At 36.8% G+C, this 12083-nt stretch overlaps 1 protein-coding gene across 12 annotated transcripts in view; it reads left to right on the top strand.

The window, feature by feature from the left end:
* MAST4 (microtubule associated serine/threonine kinase family member 4) overlaps nucleotides 1–12083 on the top strand; it is a 581430-nt gene that overhangs the window by 536073 nt on the left and 33274 nt on the right. For all 12 annotated transcript variants that reach the window (XM_032280717.1, XM_032280635.1, XM_032280549.1 and 9 more), the window contains 4 exons: nucleotides 5714–5922; nucleotides 7284–7422; nucleotides 8989–9121; nucleotides 10106–10271. In XM_032280717.1, the coding sequence (XP_032136608.1) occupies nucleotides 5714–5922; nucleotides 7284–7422; nucleotides 8989–9121; nucleotides 10106–10271 (647 nt within the window). The remainder of the gene's footprint in view (nucleotides 1–5713; nucleotides 5923–7283; nucleotides 7423–8988; nucleotides 9122–10105; nucleotides 10272–12083) is intronic.

Here is a 12083-nt window from a genome sequence, read left to right as displayed (position 1 = left end):
TTGCTCTGTCCCTCAGGCTGGAGTGCAGTGGTGCAGTCATAGCTTACCCACTGCAGCTTCTAACTCCTACACTAGGATTTTCAAAATTGAACTGTATGTTCTAATCTAATCATATTAATAGTGCTCCTTCCTTGATCCATTTTTATAGACGCACAGTTTCCTCCTTGTGGCAGTAAATAGTGACAAGATCCATCTGAGTTACTAATAGTTTAGAAGGTAATTAATGCACAAACTATGACCTGATCCATTTTAGATAGCCCAAGAATTCTAGTTTAATTAAGTGTTAATCCCAATTCCATCTGTATATGAAGAGCAATAAACAATCTCATAGACATTTATTGCCATTTACCACACAGATGAGCAGATGAAATAAAAGAGGTTTTTGTTGTGCCACAAGGGATGTTTCTGTTACCATTTTTTCACCTCAAATATTTTCCACACCATTAACTTAGGAACTTAAATATTTGTGAGTCCCTTCTATGCTTCACTGATTTGTTTTCAGGATATGTCAAATACCATATTTCCTGTTGTGGCTCATAAATGCTTTCTGATGTTGTATTTTTGCAGTATTTTATTTTTCAAGGACTTAATTGAAACTTTTCTATCTAGGAAGATGGTTCTAGCATGCAATTCTTTGTGGTTCCTATTTGCTTATCATTTGTTTTTTAATTCTTTACACTTTTGGAAATGACTTGGAGATTTCTTTATTCATTAGGGAGAAGATTAAACTTTGATTTAATGGGTGTATGGGTTTGAGCACTGCCAGATTTTATTAGCAGTGGAATTCTGGAATAAGATTATCTGTGAAGCACCGCTTTTAAAAATTCGGGCATCTATCTTAGCAGTATTTGGAGTTCTAACCGGTTGAGTAAACCCATTTGTAGTGCAATTAAACCACTGCATAGTAGATGAGGTATATCACACTTTAGGGAGTAGTTGGGAATATACAAGAAGTTCAACAAGCTGTGAATCAGTAAACACCCAGGATGCAGGCCAAGTCATTAATGGACTCACAAGCTGCCTGTGGGAGCCTCTGCTGATCAGCCAAAACTCTTTTTTTTCTCCTTCTCTCTTCTCATATTTAATCTCTCATTATATTTCTGATAGATTTTCTCTACATTTTAATAATCTTTAATTTGAAATTTGAATGGAACTACCCCTGTTGTTTCACCCAGTCAGTGAGGCTGATTGTAGGCTTATGGGAACTGGCTGAACAAATGTATCCACTACAGGTGGCTGAACTGGGCTTCTAGAGGCTTTCTTAGGTATCCACGTACAGGGTCTGCCACTCACATCAGTGGCTCAGAGAGACACCCATGCCATGATGCCTCAAAAATTGCTGCAGCTGGGAACTAACCCTGTCATTAGGAAGGGTTTCTATCTGTAGTGCTAAAACACACATGGCTTTCTCAGCATCATACTTGGTGAAAATTCATGTTATAAAGCCAATTTGATAAACATCTGATTTCCTTCTCTGTTTAACATGCCTCTGATCTGGAACAGAACAGAACATTTCGCTGACTGGAAGTGAAATGTGCCTTTTTGCCAACTTAGTGCTTTATAGAAAGCTGGCGCCGTGTGCCTGGCACTGCACTGGTTTCTTTATGTACGTTCCCTTCTCACAGAGCCCTTGTGTGGTAGTTGATATTATTTCCACTCACATGTAGGAAACGAGAGGCCCGGAGATAGAGTCATAGATATCCTGATTCTAAGAGGAGCTCTCTTCTCTTTGTAAGGTATCCATTTGTGAAAATGTTTAGCCATACTAATTGGGGTGTAGATGTCCTACTTCTTCCAGTGAGTACTTCCACCAAGATCTTTAAGTCATAACTTCAGGTGTTTTCAGAGTAAAAGAATAAAATTGACTTAAAATTTTAAAAGTAAAAAACTAAATTTGAAAGGCCCACCATTTCTTCCTCACTTTTCCTTTCCTTTTAATCCTGGTACACATGATTCTCTGTTACCTGTGAAGGGGCCCAGGACATGTCCCAGAGAGGCCCATGTGCGCAAGTGGCATACGTCCCATTTCCCACATGCTCTCCCTGTAGCCCTTCTCTCAGCTGTCCTCTGGCACACACACCCTCGTTCCTACGTGGAGATTTGCTAGCACCGAGTCACGTATTGGGCTCTCAGAGTCGTGCATAATTTTATACACGCTAGACATTCATGCTCACAATAGGCCTGATTCATTCTGCTCCAGATCCTGTCAGCTTCTAGTTCCACTCTGCTCCACCCTCCCACATCTCAGTTCTGCATGCGTGGGGAGAAGCTTGGCTCGGAGAGTACTAGGGTTGTTGGTTACCTCTTCCCCGCCCCCCACCTTCTACCCTTGGGTTTTCCTGTTTCACAGGGAGGTCAGTGTAGGAAGAGAGGCAGAAGCAGCCTCTTCAAAGAAAGCACAACCTCTGGGACCAGAAAGCAGAGAAGAAACATGAAGCCATATTGGTTCAATGCAACTTTTAACACTGGAAGCTTTCCAGTCCACTTAACAGTGTTATATGCCTGGCTGTCATATCTCTCCTTGTTTCTCTCTGTCTCTCTCTCTCACTTTGGTAACTTTAAGCAGATTGGGAACATCAACTTAAAAGAGGAAAGGTATATGTGAGAGGCAACAATTATTACTCAATAAACAAATTTCAACATGACGAATAATATTCCCAAAGCAATACAGAAATGTAAAAACTCAAAAACAGACAAGAAAGCAAACAGAAAATCCACCTACAACTAATTCTAATTAGGAAGTCTGACCTCTGTTACTTGATCAAGACATGCATGTCCTGAGGCAGTGATATTTCAAGCTACCTGTAAGATTCTTTTAAATTGGTCCCAAGGATTAACTGGTTATTTTAAGCACATCATAGCAAGGGAAAGCAGAATGTCAAACAAAATTTTATGAACTGAAAAATCTGAGTGCCACAGAGACCCAGTCAGGATGCTGGTCAAATTGGGCCTGAGGCATATTTGTCTTTTATTCTTTCATAAAATCATGTATAAGTCCATTCTTCTTCCTTCACTTCCTTTTCTCAAACATATTGCAGAGCAGTTGTTTATGTAAGAAATGGTGATTTTCAGTTGAAAATCAGAATAGCCACCTAGTGAGCATCTGTGAAATTCATAATCTATGTCTAAGGCTCCTCAGCACTAAACTTACTCCAAACCAAATATTGAAGGAAGAGATAGAAAGTAAGCTGCATGCCAATTGACTCTCGAGAATAGGCAAGCTATAACGGAAAGATACTGGTTCCTCCCTGTCAGTATTTTACATTCTTGCTTTCATTTTAAAATATGTATTCCCTGTTTGAAAAACATTTGTTTATCAATGTTTATCTTCTGTTTAAGGGATGGCCAGGTTATTTCCTGTGCTCCTTTGTATCTCTGTCCTGCTACCATCATCTGATTAGGAGCAACTCTGTAGTTGGCTGTTTAATTTAAAAGTTGATCAAAGTAGGAAATAACTTTTAAAAGTCACGTATTTTAAACATTTTAATTTAACCGAAATATATGTAAATTTCCAGTCTTTTGATGGAAAATCTTTTCAAGAAAGACAATATGAACCAGACTTACAATACATTGTTTCTGTTTTCCAATTTTAGCTTTAATGGTGAAACAAAAACCTGAAGCAATATGAATGTAGGAATCTAGATTTTTGTTATTTTTTTCAATTTTTGCAAATCTTGTCACCCACATTAAATCAACAAGGATTTTATTTAGTAACTCAAATTTATTAAGACTTTCTAAAAAATTTGTTTAGTTTTTTGTTAAACAGTCCTTTCCCTTTTTATACTCGTGTTTCATCAGCTTAAGTATTTGTTTAAATTAATCTTAATATCAAATCTAGCCAGCAGAACAGATGTGGGAATCCCTCAGAATGGTGAGAGCCCAAGGCTCTGGTTATCCTGAAGAGGATTACCAGTCAGCGTAGAAAACGTTGGGCACCCAGCTTGCTGGTTTATAGTGGGAATGGCAGCACTGGATCATTCGGTGGATTGATTATGGGGAGTGTGGTTAAGAGAGCTTTTTACTATACGGTGAAGGAAGAACTCGAAAACAAAAGAAATGAGAAGAGAAGAAAAATGTGAGCAAAGCAAAATGATAATAATAATGTTTAGACCGAGACAAAAATGTAGATGTATAATATGCCAAATGAAGGAAAAAGATGAGCATGATGGGAAGACAGAGATAAAGATACACATATATGAAAGAAAAAGTAATTCCTAGCTGAATACTTAAGGGAAAATGTTAATGTTGACTAAACTGGGATTGAATATGCTTGAGATTTATTTTGGTGAATCACCCTGATATACTGATAGAGCAGAAGCATAGGGTGTCCTAGGCCCCCTTGCAGTCCTTGCTCAGGGACAGTTAAGTAACTAGTAGAAAACGCATCTCAGATCACATACCCCCTGTTTTATAAGGTGGGCACTGGACAAACTTTACTGTGATTGGCGGCTCCTCAGGCAAATTATTTCTTGTTTGATCATTAGACATTTCAAACTTGTTCTCCGATGATATTAACAGTTGAGGAGGACTTGTGAGGAAGGAGCCCATCTAAGACATGTTCCTTGTTGCTCGTCATTTCCAGATGAGCTTTTAAGACTCCTCTTTCTAGTTCTTATCTTTACATTACCCCAAGCCTCAGTGGGTCCCTTGTCTTTACCCAGACATAATTGGCTCTATAAAGTATTGTTGAGACTTTAGGCAGAAATCAAGTGCCACCTGGTCTGGTAGTAAAGTTCCCTGACACCTTGACTTTGGGTCTGAGAGAACAGAAATGCAGCTCCATCACTGGCCTCCTGTTATGCCAGGAAGTGCCTTTCCTGTTGAAACAGCCATGGGGGTAGCAGTGCTGAGGACTGCAGTGAGGAAATATGTTACCCTTTGTTGCAGAACAGCCCCATATAATGTGTCACATACTTCTTATTTATCTGGAAATTTCACTGGAAGTAAATTATTCTAAATTGGAAGCCAGATACTCTAAAAAGCTATAGGTTATTTTTGCAGATCCCAAGGGTATCATTTAGAAAATTATTGCTTTAGGGACAGGGTATGGTGGTGCATACCTATAATCCTAGCACTTTGGGAGGCTGAGGAGGGCAGATCACTTGAGGTCAGGAGTTTGAGACCAGCCTTGCCAACATGGTGAAACTCCATCTCTATTAAAAAACACACAAAAAATTAGCTGGTCATGGTGGTGTGCACCTGCAATCCCAGCTACTCAGGAGTCTGAGGCAGGAGAATCGCACGAACCCAGGAGTCGGAGATTGCAATGAGCCGAGATCGTGCTACTGCACTCCAGTCTGGGTAACCAAGCAAGACTTCATCCCAAAAAGAAAAAAAAGCTAATTCTTTCCTGTTCTGACTTACATATTGGATTTTGATGTGTTTGTGGAGAAACTGAAAATGTCAGCTCAGCTACCTATTAGGAAATACCTCACTCTGGGGACTGCTCATTTCCTTTCTTCACCAGTGAAGATGAATGTGATGCCTGAATATGACCCTTGACCTTTAATTGAAAGAATTTGAAAAAAAAAAAAATCAATCTAGCCAAAGGAGCTTAGCCTGGGATGGGATGTTTGTAGCTGCCAGCTTGTGTGAGCTAAATTCCACCTGCCATGGGAACTTTTAAAGAGTTAATTTACATGGTTTACTGTATCCCAAAAACATCCTTACTTTCTCTGTTCCTGCCAACCTCAATACTTGTGCTCCTTTTCAGGGCAGTCTACTTTGTTCGGCATAAAGAATCCCGGCAGAGGTTTGCCATGAAGAAGATTAATAAACAGAACCTCATCCTTCGAAACCAGATCCAGCAGGCCTTTGTGGAACGAGATATCCTGACTTTCGCAGAAAACCCCTTTGTTGTCAGCATGTATTGCTCCTTTGAAACAAGGCGCCACCTTTGCATGGTCATGGAGTATGTGGAAGGTATATCAGTATTGGGCACAGAGAACACGACACCTGTACCCAGAAATCCCTTGCCCATTTGTGTTGTTGAAGCTTTCTGTATTTGTGCCACATAATGGCTGTATCCACCTAGGAACTGAATCCAGGCAATGAGATGGCTGCATTCCCAGTCATTATCTTCTGATAATTGCTTGTAAAGTGCCTGCTCTACTGTAACAAAGGGAAAATTAGTGCTCTCTGGAAAAAGGTTGTTTATCTTTTTTAATAGTTTTTAATCCTAACTACCTCCTCTCAATTGGTCATTAAAGTTGGAATATAGGTGATGGGATTTTTTTTTCTACTTATTTTTATTACATATAAAAGTACTCATCACAATTAGTCTTCTTACAGAAAGAATTAAATATATATTCTTTTCAGTCTATGGTATGAAATAAAAGGGAAAAGGAGATGCATTCAAGAAAATGCACCCAGTCTTCCTGATTTGCAGCTTTTTTCTTTCTTTCTTTAAGAGGCTTGTGGTCTACCTTTTCAATGCTCCCAGTAATCTTATTTTTATCAGTTTTACATTACGTTTATGAGTTCAAGTGACCATGACTTGTTGACATAAAGTTAAGATGAATAACTTAAGCTGTTGTCACTGAACAGAATCCCAAAGCTGTGAAACTCAAAGAAACATTAGATATCCTTTTAGTTTAATCTTTCCATTTCATAGATGAGTGAAATAAAGTCCAAGAAAGGAAGACTTACTAGATATTGAGTGGTAGATAAAAGACAAAAACATAGCTTGCCTTTTTTTCGCCCAGTGTTCTTTCTACCACACCAATATTTTGCCCTTTTTAAACTCTGTTGTTGTTATCTTAACAAAAACAATAACTAACATTTATCACATATTTAATATGTGATATGTGTTGGACAATATCCTAAGTTGTTTATATAGATTATCTCGTTTTCTTCTCATGAGAATTCTAACAAGGATGACATTATTACCATCCTCATGTTACAGATGAAGAAACCAAGAATAGCTTGGTAAGAGGCAGAGCTAGAATTTGGACTCAGGTAGTGTGATTCTAGAATCCATGTTTTATGCTGGTATATTTTAAATTGTTACCATAATCCTAAAATTATGCTAGCAGTTCTTCAAAGTACAGTTTCACTTCAGAGCCAAACCTTCTCTCTTATGAATACTACTTCTTAAATAAAAATCTGTATCTTCTCCATACCATAGCTTAGTTAGAAACATGATAGGTTAGCACACAGACTCTAGTTATGACTATGATATGCTGTGAGTAGAGATGATTTCACCTTGAAATTCTGTAGTCTAAACTGATGGTCTTCATTAAGCCTTGATGCTGTAGCTACTAACTCTTTTTCCTGTGTTATAGGGGGAGACTGTGCTACTTTAATGAAAAACATGGGTCCTCTCCCTGTTGATATGGCCAGAATGTACTTTGCTGAGACAGTCTTGGCCTTGGAATATTTACATAATTATGGAATCGTACACAGGGATTTGAAACCAGACAAGTATGTACACAAATCAAATATATGTCTTCTTTTGCCCAATACAAAGTTTTTGTATGTTTATAAAGATGTTTTCTTTTAATGCAATGTACAGTTTAAAATTCTTCCATACATAATGTCCAAAATGAGTTGTTTTAACAATATATATGGTAATTTTTATGTAAACCTTTAAAGGATATCCTTATGTGAAGTTCAGGAAACTCATGGAAAAAAGGATATGATGTGTATATATATTTTTTTATGATTATACCTTAAGTTCTGGAATACATGTGCAGAAGGTCAGAACGTGCAGGTTTGTTACACAGGTATACAATTGCCATGGTGACTTGCTGCACCCATCAACCTGTCATCCACATTAGGTATTTCTCTTAATGCTATCCCTCCCCTAGCTCCTCACCCCCAATGATGCTTGTATTAATAACTTATCAGCAACAAGAGAAAAAGATAACGATAAAGCCAGAGTTAATTTTTTTAAAGTTTTAAAAATGATGTAAATGTGATAATAGCTTCATAGAATGCTACTAGTTGTTTTCTGGATAGTTTCTTTATTTGATGTCATACTTAGATTACTCTTTCCTACTCCAAGATGAAATGCTTGATACTACATTCTGTTTTACTCACAATTTAATTTTTTATTAATGTTTAATTTATGTGAAATTCATTTTGGTGTCTGATTTGAGATAGACTTTTTTCCCCAGATGACTAGCTATTCATCTTGACACCATTTATTAAATATTTCATGCCTTCTCCAATAATTTGAATGCCTCTGAAAACATTACATATTAATATGTAAAGACTTTAAGTGTGCTGAAACGTTTACGATAAAGTTGACCCAAGTTCATTCCAGAATATTTGAAAAATTCAGGGGGAAAAAAAAAGCCAAAAACAGTATCCACAATATTACCAAAGACAACTATTAAAATTTTGAGATATTTCCATCCAGTAGTTTTTTTTAAAAAATATCTCTATTCTTTTATTTTTCAAATTACTGCAATACTATATATACTATTTTAAAATTTTATTTTTCCACTTAAAATGAAAGGTTTTAAATATATTCAGTTGCAGATTCTTTGCATGTGTAGGAAATATAGGTTTTGTGCTTAATAAGTAGAAATTTAAATTAGAGCTGGAAGTTGAAATCTGAAACAATATAATATTTGCCTGTTTTTCTTTATCTTATGTCTCGTTTGAATAACAAATAAGTTACTTAGTTCCTGGTGTATGCCCTTTCTTTTTTATTTTCTTTTTATGAAAATGGAAAGGGATCAGAGTTTTATACTTGAATTTTTCTAAGAGTTTCAAAGTGTTATAAACGATGCTGTATGTGGCTGCTTCAACAAAGATTAGCTATGCCTTGTCTCTAGCCCTCCCTTGTGAATTACACTCAGCTGCTAGATGCAAGTATTTGACATCTTTGTGTGACTTCATCTCTTTCCGGGCTGGGTTTTATAATAAGCTTGATGCCCATTTATTAAATAGTCTTAGAAATGGATAGGGGTAGAGGGGAAACTAAAATAGATAACCAGCTTATGAAGTGATTAATGTGTTATATGTCCTTCTGCCTCATAGCTTGTTGGTTACCTCCATGGGGCACATAAAGCTGACAGATTTTGGATTATCTAAGGTGGGACTAATGAGCATGACTACCAATCTTTATGAGGGTCATATTGAGAAGGATGCTCGAGAGTTCCTGGATAAACAGGTAAGCTTGGGTGCCATTTAGTTTATTGAGAAATACAAAGTATGGTATTGCTGGTAAAGTTCAGCATCAACTTGTGTGGGCCATCTCCACGTTAATGCTGGTGGTTTAGATGTCTGTATAAACCTTACATTTAATAAAGTGCAAATTGCTCCCATTTTTCTCCCTGGGCCTCTTTGAACTGTGTGCTCCCTCTACATTCCTCCCCCAACATTATGATCTATTAGCAAGACGAACGATCTAATTGTACACAAGTGAGAATGTGAGAAAGACAAATGGAAAACTGTTTTTGTAAGGAATTCAGGAGTCTCAGTAGAGTACTCGTGAAACTCATGATGCATTGTACCATCACAGGTGCTAAATCCAAGCCACGGCCCATTTCCCTTTAAGCATGCCTCATTACCATGTGCCCACAATCTGTTCATTGTAAAGTTACTTAAGGTAAACACATCTCAACTGTCATTGCTTTTATGAAATAACCTGTGTGTGAATGTATTTTGGTTATATAGATACTAAAACGATCTCTGACAATGACAAACTTAAAAATGCATTATTATTTTAAATATAAGGATTATAAATGGTTTTAATATTGTATAATAGGTAAAACTACAAAACAGGGTCAAATTCTCAATTTGAAAATAAACATTACATACAATTTTAACATTAGAGCAGAACTGTAAACTTTCCATCTTTGGTAATAATTCTTTGCCTTGGTATTTTAAATACCTTCTTATAATTATTGCCAGGCATATTTGTAAACTTTAACAAAACAGATTTGTGAGTTGTCTGCAGCGTATGACCCTTTATACAATATCTGGGCTGTTTATGGATTTGTAACTAGGCTGTTTGCTCTTAAGTTCTTTGTCCATGTGGTTGCATGTGGTTGAGCAGGTGCATTCTGGGCAAAATAATTGGTGACTAGCCATCTTGCTCATTTTAATTCACGTCTAATATTCCAATTATTCTAATATTGCAATTATCTTTTAGGTCTGTGGCACACCTGAATACATTGCACCAGAAGTGATTCTGAGGCAGGGTTATGGAAAGCCGGTGGACTGGTGGGCCATGGGGATTATTCTCTATGAATTTCTGGTTGGATGCGTGCCGTTCTTTGGGGATACTCCAGAAGAGCTGTTTGGACAAGTCATCAGTGGTAAATATCATCAGGAGTTATCTTTAAGTCACTGTTGGGAAGCAGCTTTTTAATGTAAATCTGTTGAGTGTCACAGTTTTTACTACTAAAATGCTAACCTTTATCAAACAGTTGAGCCAACAAATTAAAAGAATTCATTCATCGAAGCATATAACTAACATTCTTCATCTCAAGAGAGCAATTTTTGTTGAGAATTGATCTGAGGAAATTTTGTTAACATAGAATTTGGAAATGTACTGGCAACAAAACCATTTTTTATTGTGTGCTTTTTCTGCAAAGGAAATTGGTGTGGGGTTTATAGGAATTTAATTGCCATCCAGTCTTCCTTTCCATGATAGGAAAGTTGCGCCAGGGAAGAAAAGGTTAATGTGGGTAACGTTTACATAAATGGGGAAAATGGCTAATGGCATAATGAAGAAATTAACAAAAATGTAATAAACCCTAAAACAAATGTCTACCAAATAATGAATAATGAGACTGGGAAAGAAGCAAATTGAATCCACAGATTGTTAATGATTTCATTGGTAGTTGTTGTGGCGCAATGTTATTTCTATAACAGCTGTTGATCTTTCATTTAAAATTCATAACTTTTAGAAATTAACCTGCAAGCTGACCCTAACTATTGTTATATGGCTTGTGGCAAAACTAAATGATAATTAAATAGGGTCTATCACTACCCTACCTGCTGATTTTATAAATTTTCCTGTAACATAGATCAAAAAGGCCTCTTTTCCCGAAAGTTTGTCAGGCATCCCTGACATCTTTATCAGCCATCTACAGTCTATTTGGACTGTGTTTACAGGGTCCAGCAGTGGAAGTAGGGGAAAAATTCATTTTGCATATGAGGAGCTCCTTATCACAGCATTCTTTCCTATCACTGACTTTGCAAGCCTGGCATATTTGTAAACTTTCACAAAGCAGATTTGTGAGCTGCCTGCAGTGTATGACCCCTTTATACAATATCTGAGCTGTTTATGGATTTATAACTAGGCTGTTTTCTGATATACTAAGGCCTGAATGGCAAAGGGAATCAACTGTTTAATTAACACAAGCAGCAAATGCTGGCTTTGTTCTTGATGCCTTACGGCTCAGATGCATATTCATGTTTTATTTTCCAAATCAGATTTAAACTGCAGCAGAGGAAGCTAGAGGCAGGCACACACAGAAATAACTCATGTTTTTATTGCATTTCCGTACACACAAGCATGCACACCTATCTTCAGGCAAACTCCTTCAGAATGAGAATGTATTCTTAATATTTATGACAGATTTTAAATACTTCCATTACTATGATTTCTTTGTTGTTTCTTCTTATTATTGTTCTTTTTCTTCCTTTTCTTCTTCTTTCTTAGCATTTTCACCTTTTTTTTCCCTAGAAATAATTATTTTTACAAAATTACTTTTTGCTTCCTAGAGCTGAAGAATTACATGGCTGTGGCTAAATTCTCAGTTGTGGAAATTAATTATCTTACCCTGAGATAATCCCTAGATAGGTAGCCACCTGAAATGCAGGTGTTTAGAGTTTGTATTATTTTAATTCTTTTAATAACTAGAGAGGCAACTTTTGGAAACCAATTCTTGGAAAGAAAAATGAATTTAAAAAGCAAACGAAAGATCGGCTTATTGAAATATTCTCTTCCTACCTTGTAAAAAGTCTGTGCTACTTATGTCTTATAAAACAATGCTTCTCAAACATGACTGTGTTTAGGAATCAACTGAAGATCTTGTTGAAATGCAGACTCTGAGTTAGTAGGTCTGGAGTGGGCCTGAAACTCTGCCTTTCTGACAAATTCCCACGTAATATCCATGCTG

This window comes from Sapajus apella, unplaced genomic scaffold, assembly GCF_009761245.1.
Source record: "Sapajus apella isolate SASKATOON/1434 unplaced genomic scaffold, GSC_monkey_1.0 scaffold1, whole genome shotgun sequence".
NCBI lineage: Eukaryota > Metazoa > Chordata > Mammalia > Primates > Cebidae > Sapajus > Sapajus apella.
The sequence above is the reverse complement of the archived record's forward strand: the minus strand, read 5'-3'. Positions and strand labels throughout refer to the sequence as shown.